Consider the following 27975-nt stretch of genomic DNA (forward strand, 5'->3'; position numbering starts at 1 on the left):
AACTAGTTTGGGGAGCATCTCATGTCTAGTTGAGTGAAAATGTCATCAGCCAACCAGGTAATGCAAACATGAATACATTATTTACTGAATTGTTGAATTGTGAAAGTAAAATTGCATGGTATGACGTAAATATGTTGATGTGACAGGAAGTTCACAAAAAAACTGACTGAGTGAACTTACTTTATTGTCGCTGTCAAGCAGGACAGGTGCAAACCCAACAAGCTGATTGATGCTTTTGACATTTCTTAATAGCAGAGAATGGAGAGGGTCTCCATTCTCTCATGATATAGATACATAAACACTTCACTTTTAAAGCAGATGTCCCTTAATTAGGTTGGAAAAACTGTTTAGTATAATAATGTATTGCACTACATAATAATGTTTTATTCAACACAAAACACAATTTTTAGTAGTGTACCAAAAATGTTCAGCAGGTACTCAGCCCTATACCAAATAGTGTATGTGTTCTACAGATTAAAGACAACTGAATTGCCAAGATAAGATTAATTTCAATGCTGGGTGGATGTTTTTTTCCTTTTATTATTGTATCAGTTGAATGTTTTTGAGACTACCTACATCAGAATAGCTATTTCAGACAAATAACGCTCTGCCACTGAGGCTCTTGGGTTACAAGACCTTTTTTCACAGACCATATGTTCTTGACATCTCCTGCTTGAACAGACTCACATTTCTCAGTAATAAGAGGTTTAAGCTCATTTTTATGAAATGGTTAGTACAAAGCTCTCAAGGCTCATTTCCAGTGTTGATTTTTTACTGCAGTAAAGTCTTCATTACTTGTTTTTCTATTCACAATGGTGCAATATGATTATTAGACTTTAATTTTGACTAAAATGTTGAACACATTAAAAATAATTTGCCATTGTTTTATTGTGCTTGAATTTTCAAATTTAAGCTATCTTTTCAATGTTTTTAACCAAAAATAAGCCAAGTCGTTGAAAATGAGATGTCAAAAGGCTTCTTCATTTTCATTTTTAAAGTTGTCAGCAAATATGCGTACTAGTACATGCAAACTGAATTACTGAATTTTAATTTACATTTCGCACTAGATAATCCTTGTGATTGTGAGGTTGTGTTTTGCATGTAAAGTTGATGAACAAGATCATGTAAGAGATCATCTCTTCCAGTGCTGCAAACAATTTCATTAAGCAACAATGTCAAACAAGGTACTTTTTTCCCAAACTCTCCATCACAGACATCTTAAAATGTAACCTGACAATGCACTGGATTTGAGAAACCCATGTCACCAGTAATCTTATTCTGCAGTTGATAGTCAGTGTAAGAACTGTAGTTTCTAAACTGGCCTGAGCCAAGTTACAACTCAGATGTATACATGCTTCCCTCCTGAAGCTATACCCCTTTACTACCCGCAGATGATTTCTTGGTGTACTGTGTGAGTGGTAAATTAAGAGCAAATCTTCATCCTCTTCCTGATCCTGTGTAATCTGTTTTTTTTTTTCTTCAGGGAGGCTGCCACTCCACTACTGCCCCCCTCTCAGCTAGAGGCCTACAGCCTGCAGCAGCCTGGGTGTTTGTACCCACCCTCGCCGCCTGCCTCAGATCCTCTCCTCAGTCAGCTGGTCTACCAGAGAGATACCAGAGACAAACAGACAGACAGGGACCTGGACAGCACACACTCCTCGGCTCTGGAGAGTACCGAGGTCCGCTACCTCAATGATCTGCCAGTCCTGGACACTCTGAAGACAGTCACACAGTCACATCCTGCAGCACGAGCCTCTTCCATGGATGGGGCTGGGGAGGACAGCACGCCCAAAGCACAGCTTACCCAGAGCATGGAGAGCGAAACATCTAGCCCATCCATAGCTCCAGCCCCAGGATCTGCCGGCCGAGGGGAGAGCTCTGTCTCCACCAGCCCCGGCTCTGCATCCCAGCGCCTAGAGAATCTTCGGCGACGCCAGCCTGATGATAAGCTGGAGAAGCTTAAAGAGCGTATTCGCCGGCAGAGACAACATCTGGAGGAGGCTGCAGAGAGAGACAGGCTGCTGGGTTTCTTGGAACAACCCTTAGTAGGAACTGTAGGGAGTAACAGTACCGGTACTACCGCCATGCCCACAGCTAAAGTACGGAAAGTGGCAGCTGCACCACCTGCACCTATTTACAAAGGTATTGAAGCAGGACTAAACTTCAGCTGGTTTCATTTGTGAATTATACCACATGAGAAAAAAATGTAGAGATATTCCATTGGTTTTGAGTAGTTTTAAGGATTGCAGTGCAAAACTGATAGCTACAGTTTATGTTTCAAATCCCCTCTGCTCCTCTCAGGCTTCAACAGTAGTGAGACAAAGATCCAGACCCCTGATGGGAAGATTTGGAAAGAGGAGGAGTTTCATAACCTCAGCAGAGAAATCTACAGAGACCTGTCTTGGCAGCTTGCTGGTGAGCATGGCACACACAGACACACCCACACACACATACACACTTTCTCGGAAACACTTCATTTGGTCAGCAGACTCTGTTCTGCTTTCTTATTGCTGAATCTAAATGTAACTGGCACGTCAGGTCCTCAGTTTAAGTATCCAGGCTTTTCTCTACCTACTCCTAACATCTGGGGCGCTGGCAGGAAATGAACACTACTATTCCAAAGAACACTGAGTAGTTTGATGTCTACTATCTCACTACAGATTATTCCCATTTGAGTGAATCAAAGTAGCTACTGCCTGAGAACATCAGAGAAAAAAAAATGAAATTCATCAGTAGAAGACTGGGTGTTGCGGGGAGGGGTGGGGGTGGGGGGGTGTTCTGTCTTGTATACAAGAAGTGATGCATGTACCTTAGTTTTTTCTGCAGCAGAGCTTCCAGGCATTTTGCCACAACCACAGCAGAGCAGCCCTGCTTTCTTTCCCTTACATAAACGGTCTCATCTTCCTAAAATGTTCTCTCATCTCTGATCTGCTCAGCTCTCTCTGTGCTCCTGGGCCTCCATCCAGATTACAAGACACCATTCCTGCTTACTGATTTCCCCCAATACCGTCATTCATACATTTGACATGAATAATGGCAGTATAACATTGATTATGTGATTCCATTAGGTAGTCATTACAAAACAACAAAATGTACAAAACACCGAATTGTACTATATTTAAAAACAGCAGAGCTAGCAAATGTTGTTATGATTTTTTTTTTCTTGTTTGGACATTTTACACTTTTTGACTGCTAGCAGACTACTAGTTCAGAAGCTTGAACTTCTGTTGAAAAATAATAATAATGCTGTAAATTGTACTGAGCTGTCCAGAAACACACACAATGCTTTCTAGTATCTCAGTCTGTTAGTAGCTGTTTTTATTTAGGAATGGAGTATGCCAAGAGTTACATTTACAGATATCTAAATCTTTGGGTTATAATGTCAGATATTTTGACAGTCTGCATGTGTTTGATCATACTGCTTTATTTTACTTTGATTTGTTTGAACCATGCAGAAATGTTAATATCATTCTATGGTCTGTGGTTTCCTTCCTATGTGGCATTTGTGTACAGAGAGCTCCAGATCCAGGCATCAACAGCACAGGGAACAGAGGCCAGCAGACAGGTCCAAAGAGAGGAGGCCTGTCAAACCAATCAGGAAGGTCCACAAAGCTGCCCCTGCCTCTGACCCAAATGCAAAACCAGGTAGAGTAAACTTCTTGTATATTGACTTAGGAAAATTCATAATGCTCACTGCCTTTAGTGTGTTTCTGAGACAAATGGAAAGGAAAGAAAGTGGAAAGATCTAGCACAATGTGATCATAGCCACAGGCCTTAAACATCCTTGCCAGTGATTTTGAATGCTTGGCCCGTTTTCCAATTGCAGTTCAGTTTACCCACATCTTACACTGTAACAAACCATTTTGCAAATCAAGTGAGTTTACAGCATATAATCAAAATCCTCCCATTTTCAAATTTTAATTTTTGGTGGAAACACCCACCTTATAATGTTTTTCTGCAGCTAACAAAGGCATCACAATTCATAAATCATATTACTGATAATTCGCTATGTAAAGCTAACTTTTCCTTGGGCACTATTTTCCTGCTGAAAGACCATTTCATGCTACCTTTCAAGGGAATTGAGTCATCAAAACACAGCAGTGCTGCTGCTTTTAGGAAAATGAATGTGGACGGCTTTATTATGGTGACAGAATATGGGTGTGAAGAAAGCTGAAAATCTCTGTCAGTTATCATATCTTAGAGGAATGAATGAAAACCAATTGCTGGATAAAAGGTAGGAAAAATGATATCTGAGTTCTAAAATCCAGCAGCTTACTTTGGGAAAAGATTAGCAGAAACATTAAGTATACACAGGGTTTACACAAGTCCTGGAAAACCTGGAAATTGTGGAAAATTATGGGCTAGTTGTCCAGTCATGGAAAACAAATGGAAAATTCGAAAGCCTATGAAATGGCATGGAAATAATTATGAGATCCTAGAAATGAATAAAGTTTGGCTGAGATTGCATTTTTATGATGTTTTCCTGAGCTCAAATTGCACAGTTTTAGCCACTGACTGTCTGTTTTCATGCCTGTTGATAACCAGCTCTTTTACCATCGTGCAGTAACATGTGTTTGGGAGGCAAAACATGTCAAACACACATGAAATAACTCTTTATTCAACACAGTGTTTTTACAGAATCGATACATTTTTGCATTTTTAGCCTGTTGTTAGCATGTTCATTTTTTATGTGTAAACATGTTGTGCAATGCAAAAATACGTTTACACTGTTATTTGAGACGTTAATTTAATGTAGTTTTGAGCTTTTTGGCCACTTTGTCCAATTTGAATCATTCTAGGGTGACCTTTGGGCAAGAGCTAAACATAGGGCCTAGATCACTGAACATTTCTTTGAAAAATGATGGAAAATTATTTACTTGAAAGAGTGGAAACCCTGAAATTTAGTAGATATTATGCAAAACATATCAAAATCACCAGTATGGTCCTTTAAACACTGCACTCAGAAAACCTTTTTCCAGGGGGTTCGTCACTCCAGCATCTTTCCTTTTTGAAGTCAGTTCCAGCATCTTTCCCTTTTCAAGTCCGTTGTATACTTTTTATTCATTGCTTGCTTTCATTCTCCTTTTCTCCTGTTGCATGTAAGCCTCTATCACACAGTAAGCCCTGTGCTGTCACTGATGCAGTGCGATCAGTAGTCTGGTATTATCCCTGCCATTTCACAGCTAATTTGGAATCCATACATGGACATGAATTACCTGTGTTTAAATGCAACCTAATGATCATTGTAAATTTTATTTGAATTTTATTTACATTGTGAATCACAAACTTTTTTTTTTTTTTTAGACATTTCTAAGTGTACACAAAAACAGTTAATCCAGTACAGCAGTCTGCGTTTTCCATTTGAGTTAAGTAGATAATCCATTTGAGCCTGCATGTAAATGTTGTCAGAATCTACAGTCCAGTTTTTGCATATATGCTCTACAGGGATCCTTTGTGAACACTGTGGTAACTGTTAACCCACCCCATCCCATATGAGATATGTGTGTGTTCCAGGACATGAACTAGAGCCACTGCTGACTTTTTAGTTAACTCTCTTAACCCCCTGGAGAAATGTCCAGTATGCATGACATGCTGACTGTGAAAAGCAAGTACATAGAACCTCCCTCATAAAAGAATGTAGATCAGTAACCAGCTGCTTTAATCTGGCAGTAGCAGAGCTCTGACAGCTGAGAAAATTGCCCTCAGGTACACTCGCAAAGATACTCTCAAAAGCATAAAGCACAAATTAATGAACACATACAACCCTTGCACTATTGAGCTTACATTTTCAACTATCTCTGTCATCTTTGTTTCTGTCCAACTATTTATGCAAGTTGTTTTTTAATTAGAGCATTTAAATAGATAAGTTTAGATAGATAGATTTTCAATATAAAATCCTATTGTTGCCTATTATTGTTTTTACCCTCGCAGATGGAACAAACTTTTTTTGCTACTAAAGAAATCATGACATAAGTACCAGACAGGGAGCACTGACAAATGGAAATGTTTGTCAAATAAATAATGTGGGTTTGGTGGCATCATCCTGATGAATGCTTCAGGCTTATTTTCACCAATCAGTTGAAAAGTAGCATTGGTAATCTTGAACAGCTTTTGTTGAAATATCTGGTCTCAGATATGTCTTTCACGCTGTTTTCCTATGGCTGGATGGCCATTAGTTGATATGGCCATCAATTGATATAGGCTACTAAACTAATTCTTAGTGTATTTTTGTTTTAGTCTTTAGACAGCTTGAAATATGGCCAATGTTAGCTGACACCTTAAAACCATACTTTGAATAATACTTTAAAATTCTTGTCAAAATTCTTTTCTCTTGTGGGTGTGTGTATTTTAACGAAGTTCCATATTTTTATTTTATTTTGTTTTATTTTATTTTTGCTCCAAGGGTGTATTTCAAATACAAATCACAGTTACTGACTTACTAAACCCAGCATCTTTTTGCATGAAAGCTTCAGTTAGAAACATTTTTTTGTACTATGGTATATTTAAACAGCAGAAGAATACATTGTGAAATGCATAATTTCCAAATGATTTAGATTTTAGATTGTTGCCAATATTAAGTCATCGTGCTGCATGAGTATTGCCCGCCTATTCACAGCTTAATTACTGAAATTTTTAATGCAGCCAGAAGGTCTGTTGAATCCATTTTAGTGTAGCGAATTCCCATGTTTCCTTGTAAGTTCACCCAGTGGTTTGCAGTGAGCTGATGCCTTCTAATCTGCAGTGGCATTTCTCCCAGTTTTACCTGCTGTGTTGATAATGAGGAAGTTTTAAGGCAGCACCACATAGTATGAATGACTCTGCGTCAAGCAAATGCCAAGAAATGTGTTTCAGCCGTGATTATGAAGTGCTTATCTCAGTTCCTGGTTTGTACAGGTGTTATTGTGTTGGTGGCTATTCCTGGTTTTCAAGCCTGTCTGGCCAAGTTGTAGAAATGCTGTTGTCATAGAGTGATGCAAGGCATTTTCATTTATCGTAACAAGGTGTAACATGATTGGACAAATTGTACCAAGGATACAGATTTTTGTAATTCACTGTCCAGTTTCAGCCCTGTGATTCTAAAACAGATTTTTTTGGTGCATACTTTAGATGAATCCTGTCAGGTTTGGTGGTGAGTGGTGAAATGATTTGTACCATGCTAAAATGGCCAAGACAAAAACACTTTGTTCATACATCGGCCTCTTTAGTGAATGGATAATGTGTTCTTAGGTTATGAAAAAAATGGTGACATTTGTTTGGATAATAACAAGATGACTTCAAATTTTGAAAAAACTATGAACATCTATGGAAGATCTTGATCCATAGACTAATCCTGCACAATTTGGTGGTGATTGGAGAAACTGCGTCGGATGAGACATTAAAAATGTGTTTTGCCAAAATCTAAAAGGGTTGAAAATCTGTGTGAGACAAGCGATTGGTCCTACTTCTGCTTTTTAGAAAATATTGCTTTTTAAACACAGAAAGTTTACTGTCAATCCAATGTATGACAGGAGTCATGGAGTGCTGACTGTAAGTTTGTTTTTTCAGATAATTATTGCAGTATGTGGCCAATTTGTATTTATTTATTTATTTAGTTAGTTAGTTAGTTAGTTGGTTAGTTAGTGACAGCTGCCTACCACTGTCACACATATCACCAAATTTAAGATGTCTTGTGGCAAATGAATTATGCCAGACATTTATAGCATCACCTGATGAGAAAATTTAAAAGGTCTGGACTCAAGGGTACTCTGTTTCAGAGTGATGATTGAAGAGTTTTTCTTTAATTTAAAACCTAATTTGCTATTTAAACATGGCTGAATCACATTTAACTTTTTTGGACGTTTCAAAAGTTCTCTGAAAATTTGCTTGACATTTGGATTCCATCGTGGAGATACTTTGGAGATACTTTAGATCTCTTACATCAGTCATTCATTCTATGTCTGTGGTGTCTTCCTGTATTTCTTTAGAACTATCGTTATCACCTGCATGCACCTTCGCTCTGGTGTTATGCTGTTTTCCAGTATTTGAGTTGTCTCTTCGTTCTGGCTGGTCTCTGTTCCATGCAGGGACAGCACTATAAATAGCCCTCTGAAATCTGTGATCAGGTTCAGCCCTGTTGGCTCATCTACCCAGTACAAACAGCTGCTTGGTTAATAGCTGCACAGCGTTCTTACCAGGCACTGTTCTCATGTGCAGAGTCAACACATGCCAAATTGGACTGAAAGAGTTTGCAAGTCAGATGAATTTGAATAGTAGAATAAGTGTAAGCTTTATTTTTATGGTATCTCAGGTTTTTGTACATCTTGAACTGCCAGCATGTTGCTTTGTGTTGTTTTCTGTTTCCTCCCAGCTAACCCCTGCTTGGAGTTATATTTGCATACTCAATTTCACAAGGTCACGCATAAACTAGAGATCATAAATTAAACTTGCATGAAACTCAAAAAATTCAATTCACCCTCGAGATTCATAGTTGAGAGAAACATGCATAATGTAGTCAAGCTTCTTTTTTTTTATAACAGTGGAGAGTCTTTGCATTCAGCTGTTCTATTAGTTTACTCTTGAAGCTGTCAGTCCTACTTTCCTATGTGTTTCTGCCATGCTGTAAGCTTTATGTATATGTCAATACGATTGAGCACCAGTGGTTCCATGTGTGTTCAGCAATTCTATGAAGTCAGCATGCACTGTGTTGACTTATGAAGGTGTTTATGGCCTTTAAAATACCAGAGGTGCCTTTTGAAACATTAGGGCTGTTGATTCTATAATACCCCTCAGCAGCTACATCTGAAGTGTTAACTTTCTGTGTTCCTGCAGTGATCAGCCCTGCGTCATGGCGGGAGGGTCAGAAGCTGGTGAAGATGGTACTGGGTCCGGTTCCCAGGCTTCCGCGGGAGGACGGGCCCCAACCAGCTGGCAGACAGAACAAGACAGGTGGGCCTGGAGACCTAAACCCTCTTTACATGCCACTGCATGCCTGTCTTATGTTACCATGTTATCCCCTTTCTTCTTACCGATAGCCATTTCTACCACCCTTAATCACCCTAATAATTAAGTCTTTTCTGCTGCAGCAATTTTTCATGTAGCTTTGTGTTTATTTTATTTTCAGTCCAATCAGAGATTGCAACACAGTGCTGTTATTGTCACCGTTGCTGCTCTAGCTTTCTTTGTTTTTGTGTTGGGATGCAGTGTTGGAGCGAGTGCATGCGAGCCATGAACAAGCTAGTATCTGGTAATAGTCTCATCCAAATTATGACATGGCAGATGTAAATTTGCAAGTGTCCTGCTAATACTGCCAGTTGAAACTGTCTTCCACACAGTAAAATTAGAATGAACCAATGGATGCATACTGCTGCAGCACTCACAGAGATAAGCTAACAGCAAGTGATCTAGCATCTGTGGCAGAAGTTGTCAATAACTGATGCCGCAGACATCCGATCTAAGTATATATATAAAAAAGAATCACGTTATAGTTTGGTCATTAAAATGAAAATAATATTACATAGCTACCTGTCCCGACATTCTCTCATTGAGCCATTAAGGCGAGTAGAGATGAGTAGAATGAGAGAGGATGAGGCATCCTCAATTCAAACAGTGAACCGAAACAGTGTTGCTGTAAATCCATGCTCAAATACAGTAGACTTTGCTCTCAGCAGTGACAGTGTCAAGTTATCTTACAAGTTATCTGTGCAGTTAGTTATTTATGCCTCTGACTCATTTCACTAACAATTTAATTTAAAATTGTATGGTACAGTATCACTACTTGCTGTTCTGGAGCTTGATCTTGACTCACTGTAATAAATCTAGCGGGTGCATTTTATTTTTATTTTTGGTTTTATTTTATGGAAAAATGTATTACTTATTCAGTGATAATTTCCCACAGGTAATCAGAGTGGCAGCATTTTATTATCAGTTTCAGATAATGAAATAAGAATAAATGCACTGGACCTTTCAGTGATGTTTGTCCTGCAGTCCACATATCCTTGCAGATGTCAGCATCACTTGTCTGTCCCGGAGGATGTGTGCCTCTCCTTAATTAAAATGTAAAATGTGTTCTGTACCTAAATGTAGCACAAATGGCTTGTTTTTTTCTGTACCAACCTAGCCTATCTGACAGTTCCACTAATTTGAAGGTCATGTTCACTTTGCCTCCTGATGGTCACTTAATTTTGTACTCAGGCTATTGCAGTGTCTTTTCAGAAAGCCTATGCCAGTGTTCAAACACAGTAGCTTACAATGCAAGCTGTGCCTGACAACAAGTAAATAACTAGGATATATAAAATATTTGCCAAACAGTGTTTAGGCTAGGGAACATGAATACAAATAAAGAGTGGAGTTTGGCATCCATGACACCATGTATTCTTGTTTTTGTGCAGTCTCTTCAATGTTTAGCCCGTCAGACAGTAAATGAAGCATTTATTTCAGTACTGGGTATAGTGCTGCTGTTCTCTATAGTGCAGTTTATTAATGTAATTGGAAGATGTTGTATGTGTTCTCCAGTGCGTGATAATAGTTTGCGTGTCAGGGACCCACAGTGTGGCAGCCAGACAGAGAAAATAGCCAGCCAGAGGAATATCAATAAATAAAGAGTCTACAACTTCTACTGAGCACACACAACCACTGTCTCTGTCTCACACCCACACTCTGTATATGTCTGTCTCTCTGTCTGTGCTTGCCAAGCCCATGCTGACTGCCAGTGACCGGAAGGAATAGAGATTGACTAGCTGTTTCTGGCTGGCTGCACAATTAAACGTGGTCTGATTTCCTGATGTTGCCCTCGCAGGAGTGCAGGAAGCGCATACTCTGGGGAGTGGCATCGTTGAAACCATGTTCTAAAATACAACTGTGCACTGTAAACACCATTGTCTGCATTAGACAGTGGTAATCCCTAATCTAGATTATGACCAGTTTATACTAATGCATCAAATCACCTATGTTGCCGCGCTGTAAGTGCTTGTGGCTCCTGTGTAGCCCACAGAGGCTGCCACTTTAGTTTAAGTGCACTCATAGTATATACATTAGGGAGCCAACTGGAAAAAGATGAGCTGGTGAAGTTTGCAATCATATTCATTCGAAGGACATGCCATCCCTAAATTATGAAGATTTCCAAATCTCACCAAATTAATAGCAAGAAATATCTCAGAATATTGGTTTTGACACCAGCAATGTGTCAAACAGTGCAGAGATTGTAAACACAGTTGCTTTCATTTTTGTCTGTGCTTCAATATGGAATTAAAGACATAACATTGCTGTGTAGTATGGTTTGGGTGATTTGCGCATAGACTCACCAACACAGAACTATAAATACTTTGACTACTGCAGACTACAACATAGCTACAGCAGCAGTTCATTGTAGGAGTGTTAAACCAGCCTTCAGAGGTTACATGATCCTCTTGCCTCATTTATAAAGTATATTTTTTGCAGTACAGTTACAGATTTGCAGTTTTTAAGTCTGCTTAAGTCACTTCTTATGTGATCTTATTTTATTGAAGCAATTTTGAACATATTCATGATAGATACTGAGCATAGATAAACAGCAGCACTCACACATATTTGATAGACAACTACCAGTGGAAAACTCCAGTTATGAGTGTAACTAATATCCTGTAATGGTCAAAAGTAACTGATTGAAATTGAAAGGGTCATAGCAAAATTATAGCTGACAGTGATTCATTAACACAGCTTTGATTTAAATTAATATGGTTGCTTCAGAGCTATAGGACTGTAACAAATTGACAGTGAGTTATCAGCTGTAACATGTTCCCTTTCTACGAACTCCTCTAGGTCCACCTCACCGTTCCAGTTCAGACCCACGGTCAGACTCCACCCGGCAGTCCCGCCCGAACAGCACAGAGAGGCCCCACAGCGGTACCCGGGGACGGTCCAGTACCCGCTTTTCCACCACACCCATTCCCTCAGCTGAAGCTCAGGATAAGGCCCCAGTGGCTGCAGGCTCAGAACTGTTGTCAGCAGACATCAGGGGTATACTGGATGACCTGCAGCTAGAGTGCAGAGCTGCTGAGAAGGAGGATAGGGCCCGACAGAGGTCACGGGGAGGGGACGCTGGTAGAAGAGGGAGAGGGGGCTCAGGGTCACGAACAAGGGCCTCAGTCTCTACCTGGGGGGCTACCACTGCAACAGGTAGCTCTGGAAGAGCCTGCCGCAGTGCCAGCCCTGCCAAATGCCAACCAGAGCCCACCAGCGCTGCTGAGACAGGACAGAAGAAGCGCCACTATGACCCTGAAACAGTTCGCCTCTATATTGCCCGGCAACAGGAAGAGAGGAAGAGGCATCAAGTGGAGGAGAAGAGGGCACGAAGAGAGGAGGTGGAGAGGAGAAACCAGAGATTGCAGGAGCTGTACAGGAAACAGAGAGGAGTAGCTAAAGGAGCAGCTAAAGGAGCGGGCCTTGACACGGATGCCCCTGTGGCTCCTGTGGTCCCTGTGCAGAGAAGACTACAGGAGACCTACACCAAACTGCTGCTGGAGGAGGCCCAGCTGGGGGAGGAGGCTACACACACACAACCTGCTGCAGTTCCTCCCTCTATCCAACAAGTAAATATAAGACACTGGCACATTAGTTATATATGAAAACCACTTTGCCTAACGAGTGTGATAGTGTAAAACTACATAATATCATGACATGTAAAAGAACAAAGAATTTCTGAGTTGTATATGTGGGTGTGTGTTTTGCAGTGGAGACCAATGTACCAGCCCTCAGGAGAGTCAGACAAGGAGAACAAAAGACTAGAGCCCCCAAGGAGTCCCTCAAGCAGTGATATGTCTTTGTCTGAACAGTCAGCCCCTCCACTATCCAGGTATACAACACACATACACACACACACACACACACACACACACACACACCCACCTGCCTGTCTAGCTCCTTGTATCAACAACAACAAACATCCTGTGACCAATTTTCCACCAGGGCACATGCACACAGATAAACACACAAACTCTCTGCTAGTGCATATTCTGTCATCTACTGCAAAAATGTTGGGTAGATACTTAATAAGGAATCACCTGACTGTACCAAACAGAGAAACTGTTTGTTTTCAGGCTCTTGGTTTCTATGGATACCCCTTGCAAGTGCCTCAGAAGCCTTATTGTGCAGCACTTTAGTACTGAATGAAATGAAAATATGCAGCTTGTTGTACAGTTACTGTTCCCATTTTAGGTGCAAGAAATAACACCCCACATAACTAAACACATTATACAGCTTCAGTAACACACTAATTTCCTTTTTCTTTCTCCTGTCCTTTCTACTCTTTGTTGTGCCTACTCCTGTAGGAATGATCTGGGCGTGGGAGTTGACCGCCTGAACCCAGCAGTCAGACCTGCCGCTGTCACTGACAGCAGTGCTCTGGCACCACCTGGTGACCATCTCCTCTCTCAGCTCCTAAGGCTGGAGTCTGTGGTGGCTGCAGGGGAATGCAACCACTCTCAGCAGCCCACCACAGCACCTCACAACAAATCACGGACAAAGATGTCCCGCATCGAGGCCCTGAAGGCCACAGCCGCATCCCTCTCCAACCGTATAGAGACTGAGGCACGGAAACTGGCAGGGGAGGGAATCAACTATGATACTGCTATGGATATGGATGATATTTTGGCTCATCAGTCAACACAGATAAACCTTGATGATGGGCACTGGGCCAGTGCAGTCGACCCTGTCAGGGAAATGGCCATAGGTTCCACTACAGAAGGTAATGACTTGAATTTGAGGATCCAGAGGATTTTGAGTAGTGCAGGTCAGAGTTCATACGACGGTGCAGCCTTACCGGGTGTAGGCAATCTACATGCCTCAAGGAGGCAGACACAAAAGAACGGCACACAGGCCAGCCCCAACAAGCCACAAACTGCTTCTGCTGCTGGAACAGACCACATCCTCAACAGTTACACACCAGAAGGAAGGAAGATGGGCAATGGCCTGGAGAGGATAGAGAGAATGGACAAAATGGCACAGAGGAGATGGTATGGAGGTATGGAGGAGAAGGATGAGACTAAGATGCACAGAATGAGGACAGATCATCATGACTCAAGTGGAGGCTCCATCAGTGAGGGTCTGCTGAGTGATGGGAGTCTGTCTGAGGATGATACAAGTCTTCCTCGTCCCTCTCTCAATCACATACCTAGACCAGCAGATTGCTTGGGTGCTGTGGACTACTGTGCAGGCCAGAAAGGGGAATACCAGCGCCTGACCCAGTTCCAGAGGGAGGCAGAGAAGTACTCGGCACTTACCTCCCCCTTTGCTCAGCGGGATGGCAGCAAAGCAGCCTGGGAAGAGCTCAGCAAAGGAAGCCCTCTCAGCGTCATCAACATTTTCACCAAGAACCTTCATGGCCATGTTAAAGGTTAGTTTATACAGGCACCTTACCCATCAATGGAAAATCCAAGTCAATTTGATGGATAAGTAGATTGTAGTATAAGAAGGGCTTTCATTATGATTTATGAACAATTATGGAGTAATTGCAATTTTAGTCATTCATTTTTTTATTACTGTTTGGAGAGTGGGATGGGCAGTGAGAAGTGTTGAGATTATACATTTTCATTATTTCATTTCATTATTTCACCCAGTTATTTATATCTTCACACTTTTACATCAGCGGCCCCCACAGTGAAATGAAAATTAAAGAAGCCCACTTTATATCCAATATCTTCTCACCCACAACAGCTGGTACAGATCCTGATACAGCTATATCTTCATAAGATACGTAAATACAAACATGTGCACAGATTCGGTTCAAACAGAAGACCATGTTATTTTATTCTCTTATATTATGACACAGTCAGATAAAGCAGTTCACACAAGTGCCCATTACATTATTATTGTTGGATCAATATGATGTTGCCTCTTAAAGCTGAAATCAGCCAGCACCAATAGTCTGCCAATATGACAGTCTACCTATAAATCTAGCCCTAATATTCAAATGTTTTTTATATTAATGTTGCAGCAAGAATACTGTCATACTACACAGCAGATACTAGCAGTCATTCTCCTCCACTCCCAAGATCAAGTAATTCCTCTTTAATCTGTTTCATGCCATGTCTTGTCCTGTAGTGGCTGAAGACAAATCAGAGAGGAACTCTCCTTCTGTCCATTCTGTCCAATCGGGTGCTTTCCCGGGAGATGCTGCAGTCTATGAAGATGACTTTGTGTCGTCCCGAAGCAGTGGAGCTAGTGGCCAGTCGAAGCGAGTGTACAATGGGCACAGGTAAGATAAATAAAGGGAACATGTTCATAAAATGACCACTGGGTGGCATTCATGTCACACAACTGACAGGTAATCAGAAGCCCAGTTGTACTTCCAATCAATACACAACAATATGATTTTCATAAATAATATCAACCATGACACAAAATGTTGTGGAAATACATTTTAAATTTTACCCCACAGTAATCTGCATGTTACCTGAGCATAATCCAGTTTGGATGTTTTCATCTGTTTGTATTTGTATTTTTGCTGTGCCTCTGATCAAAAGGGATGGCTACACCATTCACAAATTTGACCTGTAAGTGATTTAACCATATCCCTTTCTCCTTTCTCTGTCAGTGTGAACAATCATTTTGAGGAGCTGATGAGGAGGTCTCCATATCAGCAAAGGACAGGAGACATCAACTCCCACCATTCATCCGTCCACTCATCTATTCATTCACCTCAGCTTTCCTCTGGGTCCCCATCTGGCGTCTCACCTCTTTCCAAGGGCTCAACTGGAAAGAGAGGTGACAGTATTATTTCTCAGCATTAATGTATCAGTGACGACTATGAACCTTTTAAATCAAAACATTGCTGGCTTAGCCTGCTTGTATTTTCATGGTTATAGCTCCCTCTGTCATAAAGGATAACATCCCCCATCTTCTACAGGTACACCATCAGATCGAAGTGATGCCACTCTGGTGGAGGAACGTAGTAGCCCGTGCTCACCCCCCTCAGATGCTCCATCTGCTGATTTCAGGAGGAGGGGCTCAGAGAAGAGCTCTGCCCACAGTCAGGACAAGAGTGTCCACTCTGATGGCACACTAGAGGGAGCTTCAGGACATTCTCTCCGAAGGTAATGGATCTTGGGCAGAGCACTGAAGATTATAAGTTGTGTGTAGCTAAGTGGTGTAAAAGTTCAAAAGTTTTGCCTGGCGCCCCAGTGGCTTACTGTGTAAAGCTAAGCCGCAGCGGCCAGGGTTCAAACCCGGCCCAGACTGTTTGCTGCATGTCACCTCCACTGTCTGCTCCCTCCACTGTGACTGTTTCATATAGCAGATTTTGAATTAAGAGTCCTTCAAGGATAGTGTGTACAAAGATTTCAGAGAGCAGAGTAAATGGGGCAAATGTAGTTCCCACGAGTTTGAATTACCCTCACCTCAAGGTGTCTCTGGTATTTCCTTCCTTTGCTGTACGCGGTAAACCCCCAGAGCAGCACTGCTTTGTGGGAATAGTGGGGGTGGCACTGGTATACAGAGGAAACAAATACACTGCCCTTCAAGTGATTAGATATAGATTCATAGATGTATGTTTGGCAGAGTAATGGAACAAAACAGTGCCATTACATGTTAATAATGTAATTTATCTCCATGTTGTAGTGAATCATGCACTGCCAAGAAAAGACAGAATCTCAAAATCTGTGTACAGTTAGGGATGAATTTGATCATTTCAGCACCAATCATTCCTATCCCAACGTATTTGCTCAAACGTTCATTTATGTGTGCATGGCTAAGTGTTAATTATTACATTGTCTCAAGTTGATGCTGCCAGGCAAAACAGTCTTGTGGCTTGCTGTTCTGTTGAAGGCTTGAGGGCTTTAGCAGCCGCATAGAACCCAGCAGCAGGATGAGGCTGCAGCCTGTCCAAAGACAGAACACTGGCTCTTTTGTTTTGGAGGCCTGCAAGGTGGTTGGTTAGGGCAGTCTGCTTCACCACAGCTTGGGCATGTCGCCAACAGGGAAAAGAGGAGAGAAGTTGTTTGTTTTTATGTTTTTCTTTACCCCAATAGCGACATTTGAGCCTTCTAATCGCATGTTTCTGAAGCCCAGGTGGCAGATTCTTGCCATACCATGAAGCCTGTCTGTCTTCCAAGGTGACGGCAAGACATTAAAAGTTCAGATATAGCTATCTGTCCTTCTGAGTCCCATATATAATGCATGTTGTACTTGTGTTGTTTCTCACTGTCTGTTACTGTGATAGAAACAACCATAAATGATTTCTGGAAAGCACATGTTAATACTAATGGCTTAATCATGTTTTTGCTTTTGACTAGTTATTTACTCATAGACACTTAGGTGTACTCTTATCTTTTTTTTTTTTTTTAATGGCAAACTGCTTTCAGTTCTGAGGTCATGCTCAAGTTGTGCTATCGTATGGAGTCTGTGGGTAAGCAGAAAAGGAGTACTATTGTCTGTTCTGCTGGCCCCAGCAGGGAAGCAGAATGTATATCCTGATCTCTTTAGACATCGTCCTCGGCCTCTGCTCCATGTCCGAGAAGCACAATATAGCCATTCATACTCTGTGCCTCACACAGTAGGGTTACTCTGCTTCAGTCAGTTCTAGGCTTTCCTGGGCTAAGGGCCCCCTTTTCTTTATTGTTCAGTACACCTGGTTCCCTCTGCAAGTTGGCCATCCTGCTATGTACTGCTCAAAACATGCACAACACAATGAGCTTAATAAAAAAGAAAACACTTGCGTTTGATAGTGTTTATATAGTGCGTATCATTTCGATGTACAGTTTTCTGCTGTTTTTCACATCAAACCCATTAAGTTGTGAAGCCTACAAACCTGTAAGCTGCAAATGTTTCTGGACTAGAATGTATCCTCCCTGGATTTGAGTTTGTGCTGAACTTTCATTTACTGATGGTATACCCTAAGTACTAAATGAGTAACTGAGCATTGTTTTAATCCTATCTCTAGCTTGGGGCAGGACAGTAAGAAGTCTCCAGTGGGCAGATCTGGCCTGGCTTCTCACTCTGACTCTCCAGGCTCTGGGTGTCCACCAGGAACAGACTCTCCCAGTGATTCTTTGGTGGGGGCAGACAACCTGAACACAGGGCTGGGTATGGGCACTGGATCCTCTGCAAAACACACTGCAGCACGCAGTGGTAGAACAGAGACCAAAACAACAGGTAAATAAAACTCTGACACAATTTAAAAATTTCACATTATACAAATTTGCTATCGTGTGTAATGGAGTTGAAGAGTATTTTCAATTCAGCTGTAGGCGAGTATCTAAAAAACAGAAAGGCCTTTTCTTGTTTGTGTGGTTGGACAGTAGACAGTGCAGATATTATTTTTTCTAAGTTATTAGAAAGTTATCAGACTTAAGTTTTAAGTAAAAGATATTTCTCCTATTTTTGCTCAAAATATAATATTGAACCATGTATTAAGTCAGCAAATATAGCAAGAATAACACAAGCAGTTGTGGTAGATGTTCAACGCATCATTAGGGGAGTGTAATCTGTGATCATATAGAGCATCTAATCATCATCTCATTTACTTTTTGACCTTACATATATATATTGACTCGATAGAGGGGCCAGGGCTACTCTACCAAAACTCCCTCTCTTAATGTCTCTTTCTCTTCACCCATCCTTCCTGTCTTTCAGGCGAGCTGCAGTACGCCCCTGGTGTCTTGCAGCAGCGTATGTCAGCAGAGCTCAACTACCTGGAGTCCATAGAGGAGTCAGTCCGACAGCTGGGGGATGTAGAGAGGCTGAGGGGTGTGTCCATGGCTCAACAGGAGAGTGTGTCCCTAGCCCAGATACTTAAGGTGAAGGAGGGTTGTTTGCTGAGAGCAGTGTTGTTGAGTATAAGCAAGGATCTCATAGTTCACTGGGCATCAAGATACACTAGGCATCAGTGTGATGCTGTGTGCAAGGAAACTGCTTCAACAGCAGAAAATTCTCGTACTCCTATGACCTATAACATGAGCAAGATACTAAATCTCTACTATCCTCCTTGATCTCTGTGAGGGAGAGCAAACAGAAAGCGAACCCCTGCATGGTTCCATCAGTTATCATATTATCATTATTATCATATTATCATTATTATTACATATTACTACAATTATTGCTATCACACTGTATTTTACCTCAGCACAGTGGCTTAAGTGCATAAGTCTTCAAGAGTGAAATTTAGTCTAGTCACTCAGGGTCAGACATGTTTTTATTTATGGTCTCTATCATACTTTGTCACATATACTTTGTGGCAAAAAGGTGTGTCTTAAATTATCTAATCAGTGGCATTAAAAATGGTATTAGTGTGAAAGTTCTGTTTAAACTGTAATTGTTGATATTTTAGTTGGGATTTTTATCATACATATCTCCCAGAATTCTCTTCTCATGTGTCTTTACATTTCATGGACTGTTGTAGAGCACTGATGTATGGTGATATACTGTGTTTATCTGAATCTTGTGATGACTATAACCAAGCCCATGCTCTCAATTTTGATTGTTCTAAAAGCAGTGCAGCTATTTATGTATGTAATGTGGTGTAAGCTATTTATCAACTATGTAGCCAGAGACATGAAATCCTGTTCATGGATATTACAAAATAATTAGATATTTAGGTTATTGTCATGAATGTGTTATGGGAGTCTACAGAATCTGTTTGTAATTGTGCTATTATGGACTTCACTAATGTAAATGATTCTTGAAAAGAATTACCAAGTTTTAATTTTTTTCTAGTTCATATGGAATTTATTGGGGGCTCCATTCAGTTTTTGTCGCTGTGCAACATTTACATTTTGAAGATTATGTTTGGAGCTTTTAGGAGCTCCATAAATTTTAGTGATTTACGACTTCACCATAATAGCTCTGTCTATATTTATACGTTGTGTTGACGTACTGTCTGACCTTTAACCCCACAGGCCCAGCAACAGCGCCATGAGCATGACTTGTACGAGCTGAAGATCAAGGCTGAGAGGGAAGCTCTGGAGGCACAGCTACAGCTGGAGGAGAGCAGGCAGAGAGTAGCCAGGGTACACACACACACACACACACACACACACACACACAAGCAATCCATTAGTTTACTCTGTCTACTGTGTAGATACATTTGTTTCTTTGCTTTTTGAATTGTAAAATATCTGTACTTGTTTGCTTTGTGTGTGCGTGTGTGTGTGTGTGCGTGTGTGTGTGTGTATGTATGTGTGCGCACGCATGTGCGCCTGTGCAATGTATGCATGACATTGTCCAGGCCCATGTGGAGCTGCAGGAAAGCATGGCAGTGACCCAAAAAGAGACTTTGGGTGGCCTCCAAGAAGCCACCACTAAGATGATGAGTCAACAGGCTGAGGCAGCACGGTATACAGCCGACACTGCCCGACACATTAAGGAGGTCAGCACACACTACTTCACTCTGCCTGGAATACAGTTCCTGTCTTCATTTGTAAGAATAGTCGGTTAATTGTTGGATGTGTTGGATAAATGAAAACAAAAGGCAAAACAACTTTGTATAGTGCTTTTCATACACACAGCGTTTCATAGTGTTCAAAAGCAAAAATGAAAACATTAGAGGAAAGCATAATAGCTAGTATATGGCTTGTCAAATCTGCTATTTATTCAACATATTGTTTTCCTATTGGCCAGATGACAGAGTTAGCACAGTCCCACATAGCTGGGGCATTGAGTGTCCCTGCTGCTGCTGCTCCCATCACCACCCTGCAGGACCAGCAGAAAGAACAGTACAGCTCCCTAATGAAGCAGTTGAAGGCCAAAGCTGACACTGACAGGTAAAACTCTGGGGGAAGTTTCTGGAAAGTGTTATATGTCACCATCTATCAGACTAAGTGTTTGATTTGTCCCTTCTGCATGCTCTCTCACAGCTCCAGGAGTGAGGTGTCAAGCACAAGGACCAGGCCAGAGGAACGCTTGTCTCCCCTGGACAGCTTCATTTACTCTGACTCCTTGCCCTCCAAGAGACCCAACATCAGGTACCAGGGCCTCTTTAGTGCTGGCTTCACAGACTTGGATTAAGCATAGTTGTTGTATTCACCAAGTGAGATATTTAATCAACTCCTTTTTGTCCTGTCTTCAGTGGAGGTGACAGCAGCAGCCACTTGAGTCCATCATATGTCTCATCAGACCATAGGGAGATGAGGAGAAAGGAAGGAGCAGAAGATAAAAGGAGGAAGGAGAACACAGAGGAGAGGACAGAGAGGGAGGCAAGCCGTAGCTCCATCGAGGAGGAGGCTCCTACAGCAGCAAACGACTCCCTGTGCAGTGACAGCATCCCCTCTGCATTGGATGAGAAAGGTACCAGATGAACAGAGTTCTGAACAATGTGTGCATACACCAGTATTTCCCTGGCATGCAGCAGCCACTGCAACAGAAATACTGCCACCTTTATGGGAGCAAATACGACAAAAACAAAACAAAAGATAATTCTTGACCAGCTTGCTGATGCATGTAATTATCATGATCATATTTTCTTCACTAAAGCCAAACATGGAACCAAAACAAAGTGGATTTATGACCAGAACAGAAACTATGGAGGGCACAAGTGGCATAAGCACATACACACGCTCATTACACCTTCAGAACTTTTCAAGTGAAGAGCTAGTTGGGACCCATGTCTAATCAATGCTGAGCTCCTATTTTTCTGTCCCTGCAGCAGATAGTACATCAGTGGCGACAGAGTACTCTCTGAAGTTTGATGAGTCCATGACAGAGGACGAGATAGAAGAGCGCTCTTTCCGCTCTCTGCTGCCGTCTGAGGCACACCGCCGTGGCACTTTAGAGAAAAAATCCCGCCCACATGAGGAATCAGAGGACGAGACAGCCAATCACAACAGGACATTGATCTCAGCGGCATGTAACAGCTCCAAGGTAAATACACTTACACCATAACAACTTCTGTGTGCTGAGTCAGTGTTTGCCAGTATTCAGTGTTTGATGACTGTGTTTGCTTATTTTTGGTGTTCTGACAAGATTTTGGTGCCTGGTTGTTAACTACTCTTATCCATAATTACCTCTGTATATCTCACTATACACTATATTTATTCCTTCTGTTTTCTTTTACCCCCTGCAATCTTTTTTCCCCTTACCATAATCTTTTACCGAATCCTGCTCATTATGTCCTCACACCAAACCCACCCTCTCTGGGCTTCTTCCTCTCCTGCAGCCACAGGATGTGAGCATGGCTTTCTCTGGTGGCCAGGACAGTTTCTCCCAGTTCACCATGGACATGGTTCGTCAGTACATGAAGGATGAGGAGGTGAGGCTGCAGCACCAGAGCTCTCTGCTGTGTCTCCGTCAGAAGGCCTTGAAGGAGAAGACCAAGACTGAGCTGGCCTGGCTGGAGCATCAGAAGAAGACGCTGAGAGACAAGGGGGAGGATGACAAGATGCCACCCATCAGGAAGAAGCAGAGAGGCCTGCTGATGAAACTACAGCAGGAACAGGTAGTTAGGGGTGGAAACTGTAATGTAATGGTAGTTGACAATGTTAATGTAGTGTTACCTCAGCCATCTTTCATAAGGCATACAGATTTGACTGATGGATGGGTATATTGCATTATTTAAAGACAACAAAGTATCACAGTGAGTAGTGTGGTTCAGTGTGAGCTAAAGTGTGCATTACATTGAAATCCTACAAGAGCCACTGTTAGCTGATGCAGCGCTGACCTTCCTTTGGATGCTGGGAGGGAAAAATATTTTTCCTGTGGCTATCAATAAAATATCACCTGATATTATATCTCCATATACAAGGGTATAGCCTTACCTACACTACTTGAGCAGATTTAGTAAGAGAGGTCCAGTATTTGTTTTTTGTCATGTGCTGCACCTGTTGCGTCAGCAATTTTGAGGCCTATTCACCAATCATCGATATAGAAATGAACACAGCTGCAAATTCCATAATTAATATGTTGTCACGCACTGTAAATACCCTCTAGAAACGAACAAATACATTCATTTGACATAAAAATCAAGTGTTTGAGGGTGTAAAAGATGGCATCACTTGTCTCTGTCTCATGTCTCTTCTGAGCAATAACATACACTACAGACATAAATGTGCAGAGATAAGACAAACTTTTCACAGGTATATAATAGCATGTGCGTTTATATAGTGGGTAATTACTGTCAGCCTTGATAAATTGGAAGGCAGTTGATTACCATAACTACCTCCCAGTATTTTTGCTTTTAGACAGAAGCTCACATAAATGTTTAAGAGCAACAAAGGAGCAACTCCACCTTTAGTCTAATTATAGGCAGTAAAGGCCCATCGGCCTGAAAAGTTTTAAATGCCAAAAGAGGGTTTACAACAGCACAAAACTTTCGTAGATCTGGCTCATGTACAAAATATTGCAGGCAACTGTTATAAGCATGAAAGTAGTGATCCCGTCATTGGGCAATCATGGAATGGAATGACCGTATTGGTGTTTTTGCCTGTATGCCCGTTTCCCCAGGCTGAGATCAAGCGTCTTCAGGAGGCCAACAAAGCAGCAAGAAAGGAGAGGCAGCTGTTGCTGAAGCAGCAGGAAGAGATTGAGAGGATGAGGAGCTCTACGCTCAGACTCAAGGAGCGTCTCAAGTGTGCTGGAGGGGAAGCACCACCTGTTAGTACTGCAAGTCTCCTAATCAATATATCAACTGTACATAACCACATATAGAAGGCATTTTTAGAGCCATTTCAGTCCACTGTTGGTTTTACAACAAGATTATGATGATAATGGAATTGGTAAAGCAAGCGTTCAGTTTGACACACATCATCTTAAATTTATATGTGATGGTTCTCTTAATTATTCGTCCCTTGTGTTCATCCATTCTGCAGGAGACTCCCATGTCACAAACCCCAGTGTCTGAGGCAGCCTCCCCTAGCATGAGGATTGCAGATGTGGACGTCCGCAGCCCCTCTCCCCTCTCTCCATCTCTGGGAGTGAGACCAGCAGCATCATGCAGAAGCTCAAGAGATGCGCTCTCAATGGATGAGAAGTAAAGTCCTTTTCACTTTTTTCACATTCCACTTTTTTCCCCACATTTTTCAGATAATAACTACTCCTTAGGTCTGCTTATTGGCAGTTTCCTCAGTGGACTCTCAAAAGTCTTGTTTCCTTAGATTTTGATGTATTCAAAATGCACTAGAGGAGATACTCCAAGGAAAAGAATGTTGGTTTTCTCCTCCTCAGTTTGTTGCTTAAGATGTAATGCCAGAGGAACAGATAAATGACTGTTGAGATTCTTCATGTCTTTTAACAGAGCTTACTGTAGGTGTCCTGCTGCCCTGCCCCATGGGATTTGCTTCTGTTGTAATTTTTAAGGAATTTCATGAAAATATTCCTAGGTTGCTACTTTTTTGGCAGCATCATAGGAATTCAAACCTTAACTCAGATGTTTTCATTTCTGTATAATCTGGTGCCAATATCAAAGTGCTTTTGTTGGTGAAGAGAATGGTTGCACAAGTATATTGCATCTTTGGTGTCTAAGTGCTGTGGTGTGGATGTGAAGATAAGCATGCTCCATGTTGCTCTCCCTTTAGACTAGACAAGCATCCACACTAACTCACTGCTGATTCCCTCTAACTTCATCTCTGAACATCCTATAAATTGTTATTTCTAGGAGGAACTGCACTGTACTGCATCAAACACTATCATACTATTTGAAACAATAGCACCGTGTAATGCATCATACAAATCAATTTGTAATCACAGATGCATAATTTAGTCAAGATTAGAGTAAATACAGTATAGATTAAATACACTGACCAGCTATAAAATCCTAAGAGGGTATGGATTGCATTATTTCTTCTAACCTCTAACTCTAAGATGGTCCAGTGCCTGCTTGTACTTTGAGGTCCTGTAGGTGCTGAGGAAGTCCAAGGTTCTAGTCACAGCTAACAACTTGGTCAGGTGATTGTAGATCCTCATGTGACTGGCTGGCTTGCAATCCTGCACACAGTTTTCATTTTGGCTGTGAGGTATTTGCCAACAAATGGTTAATTGTTCTGGGCTTGAGGATTTAGAACGTGGCTATAAATCACAGCAAGGACCCTCAAACCAAACATCCCTCTTGTAACATTATAGTAATGGTTGGATCCAGATTTGTTTGAATTTATACTCTGGCCTGGGTAAATACTCCATTTTGATTGGCTGAAGTGCACTCATGCATTTAAAGATCACATATTTAACTGTATAGTCACAATTTAGATTTGGACATTCCAAAGAAATTATTCAGACCATCACAAAAAGTTTATGCACTCAACAGTGTCGAGGTCTAACATTGAACTTATTTGGCTTAAGTATATTTCTCTAGTCATGCATGTATTTCCTTGCATGCTCGCTCTGTTGCCTTAATGAGCTAACCTTGTAAGTTTGAACTGTCCCTTCCTTTCTGTCATTCTCTGCAATCCCTGTCATTTCGTCAATCATAAGTAAGGTGATTGTATGGACTAAATGCTTTAATACACTAAATACACTTTAATACACTAATTAAAGATGCAGTCAGTTTTTTTTTCTACCCTATCCTGTGATTGACCATTTGATCAGAGTGACTGACACCTCTTTATGTACCAAATGGCAGTCAGATCACATATACATTACAGACTGACACGTTTTGTGCAATAAAGCCACATATGCTCATATCTTTCTTTTCTCTCCCTTTCTCTCCTGTATTTTTTGTGTTTTAAATGTTGTTCTTTGGTTTTTGATGTTTTATTTTATTTGTGTGTCTGTGTGTGTGTGTGTGTGTGTGTGTGTGTGTGTGTGTGTTTTCCATTGTCCACGTTTGTGTGTATGACTTTTATGAATGAATTTCTCGATCTGTTGTGTGTTTGTGTGTGCATTGTAGACACTGTTCTCCTGTCCACTACTTCTTCTCTGTGTTTACGGCCCACCACTGGGCTTCCCTCAGTGTCTGTCTCCCCAACCTCCACCCCAAATTCCAGCTCTTTATCTACAACCAGTTGGTCAGGTACTGTACAGCTCTCTGTCACTCCTCTACATCTCCACCCTGCCCTGCCCTGCCTCACCCCCTAACCCATGGAGCATGCTTATGTTCAGCCACTGCCACTGGGACCTGGGGGGTGGGAGGGTGGGTGATGAGTGGTTAGATGTATAGGTTTGTTTGTTTGTCTGGGTGTGAGGGTCTATAGAGGTTTGTTGTTTGTTTCTTTCCAAGTGGAATTGTGGGATGGGTTTGAGTGAAAGCTTGAAAGGCACCCAAGGAAAGCTGCCTCACTGAAATGAGCTGACCTTAAGATAACTTCATTTTAGTGCAGAAATTTTCTTTGTATTGTATTAGGTTTCAGAATTGTGTTTTCAGCAGGCACTGCATGCCAAAGTCACTATTGTTTGCATGAAAGTACACTGGTTGTGAAGGAATTCCAAACAAGGAAACAAAATCCCTTGGCATCATTTCAACTATCATCACATTGAAAAAGTTTTTTTTTTTTTTTTTTTTTTTTTTTTTAAGGTCAAAGGTCATGTTCATTTTAATGGGAGTCTTCTTTACTGAGGGGGAATCTCAGAGCGAATGCTGGGATTTCATCCATTTCTATGTGGTGTTACTTTGTAACTCTTTCTCTCCTCCTTCTCTCTTTCAGTTGGAATGAATGAATGAGTGGCAGCGCATCTCTCCTCCTTTTCCTTGTATTGTGGCTGCGGCTGGTCAGTCCAGCCCAGTCACTGAGATAAATGTTTACAAATTACACCACACTGTAACCTGGAAATAAAAGACTTAGTCTTTGTAGAGGAAAATGGAACAGAGACAGAGTGGTCTATCCATTTAATGAGCGCAGTAAATCTTAACTAGCCCTCCTTATTAGGTAACTGTTGCCTAGGATGGGATAATAAGTACAGATGGCCAATGGCTCTAATAGAATTTGGAAGGACACTTAAAGAGCCCCCAGCCTGGCCCTTCAGTATCTGGCCTGTCATCAGTATGCATTAGGTCAAGAGAAAGGCCTCTAAATTAGATCAATGCTAAATAACACTATACTGTAATGGCACCCATAGCTGTGGAAGGCCACATTACACAGCAGCCACATACCTTACCAGACTGCACTTCATTTTGAAAAGCACCTGGAAAGGCATGTATGTAGTAGTACACAAAGAACATAGTTATTTCTCTAGTTAGTTAACTTTTTGGTATGGAGAGTAAATAAAAGAGGTCATACTAAAGAGACACGCATAGACATATAACTTTAAATGCTTGAGGTGCCATCCCCCTCAAGAGGTGTGTGCGATTCTGCCCAAAAAAAGTTTAACCTCTGGGTTTCAACCTGATGCATGATTTTGATCTCAGCATCTTAACTATTATTTCCTATCTGTTCTTTTCTTTTGTGTGACATACCATCATACATACCTGTACATTAGTATAAGTTGATTACTATTATGAAAGAAATAAACAAACCATGTTTTGGGTGTATATGGGTTTGAGTGCTTGTTTGTGTTGGACAGAGGTTTGAAGTTCAGTTTGCTGTTGAAAATGGGTTTTTGAGGTGGTTTGGGTCTGCAAACTTCTGCAAGGTCACAATCATTTAACCATTCCTCCTAGTGCTGACTGTTTTGTTTTTTCTCTTTACCCCTTGCTTTACCCTCCCCTGTCTTCTACCTGTCTCTTGCCTCATCTCTTCTCTCCTGACCTCTCTTCTTCTCATGATCTTTGATCCCCATTTGTCAACTCCCCCTTGCCTCCCTCCTTCCAACTCTCCCACCTTCTTATTTCAACTCTTGTGTCCTTCATCCACCTATCATCCTCTCTCTATCCACTCCTTTTTCCCTTTACACTTACTGTCCCCCTCCCAGGTTCTTGACTAAGCGGGAGCAGCAGCTGGTGCAGAGGCGTCGCCATGCTGAGGAGCTGCTGGAGTGGAAACAGCGACTGGACCAGGAGGAAGCCGAGGTCCGAAGAATGGAGAAGGAGGCCCTGTCTGTCTGGAAGCGGCAGACGCCACGGGACAAGGACCATGACCCCTCAGAGAGTCAAGAAAAGGAGATCTCTGACATTAGCCCGAGCTCCAGTCGTCACCGAAGCCAAGAGCACAGGACTGACAGCGAAAAAGG

At 41.6% G+C, this 27975-nt stretch overlaps 1 protein-coding gene and 1 long non-coding RNA gene across 4 annotated transcripts in view; both read left to right on the top strand.

The window, feature by feature from the left end:
* The window catches only part of LOC115357640 (uncharacterized), a 249917-nt gene that overhangs the window by 42327 nt on the left and 179615 nt on the right, over nucleotides 1-27975 (top strand). The gene's annotated exons all lie outside the window — the stretch shown is intronic.
* Nucleotides 1-27975, top strand: part of cep350 (centrosomal protein 350) — a 53811-nt gene that overhangs the window by 16036 nt on the left and 9800 nt on the right. Inside the window, exons 7-29 of one of the 3 annotated variants that reach the window (XM_030049207.1) lie at nucleotides 1484-2142; nucleotides 2302-2415; nucleotides 3514-3645; nucleotides 8809-8925; nucleotides 11776-12545; nucleotides 12687-12808; nucleotides 13284-14347; nucleotides 15055-15208; nucleotides 15548-15717; nucleotides 15860-16046; nucleotides 17891-18102; nucleotides 18583-18746; nucleotides 19845-19955; nucleotides 20174-20314; nucleotides 20566-20708; nucleotides 20802-20909; nucleotides 21014-21231; nucleotides 21590-21804; nucleotides 22100-22378; nucleotides 23383-23532; nucleotides 23748-23908; nucleotides 25760-25882; nucleotides 27718-27974. In XM_030049207.1, coding sequence (XP_029905067.1) covers nucleotides 1484-2142; nucleotides 2302-2415; nucleotides 3514-3645; nucleotides 8809-8925; nucleotides 11776-12545; nucleotides 12687-12808; nucleotides 13284-14347; nucleotides 15055-15208; nucleotides 15548-15717; nucleotides 15860-16046; nucleotides 17891-18102; nucleotides 18583-18746; nucleotides 19845-19955; nucleotides 20174-20314; nucleotides 20566-20708; nucleotides 20802-20909; nucleotides 21014-21231; nucleotides 21590-21804; nucleotides 22100-22378; nucleotides 23383-23532; nucleotides 23748-23908; nucleotides 25760-25882; nucleotides 27718-27974 — 5771 coding nt within the window. The remainder of the gene's footprint in view (nucleotides 1-1483; nucleotides 2143-2301; nucleotides 2416-3513; nucleotides 3646-8808; nucleotides 8926-11775; nucleotides 12546-12686; nucleotides 12809-13283; nucleotides 14348-15054; nucleotides 15209-15547; nucleotides 15718-15859; nucleotides 16047-17890; nucleotides 18103-18582; nucleotides 18747-19844; nucleotides 19956-20173; nucleotides 20315-20565; nucleotides 20709-20801; nucleotides 20910-21013; nucleotides 21232-21589; nucleotides 21805-22099; nucleotides 22379-23382; nucleotides 23533-23747; nucleotides 23909-25759; nucleotides 25883-27717; nucleotide 27975) is intronic. The other 2 variants (XM_030049208.1, XM_030049209.1) reach the window with 2 other exon arrangements.

The sequence above is a fragment of the Myripristis murdjan genome, chromosome 4, assembly GCF_902150065.1.
Source record: "Myripristis murdjan chromosome 4, fMyrMur1.1, whole genome shotgun sequence".
NCBI lineage: Eukaryota > Metazoa > Chordata > Actinopteri > Holocentriformes > Holocentridae > Myripristis > Myripristis murdjan.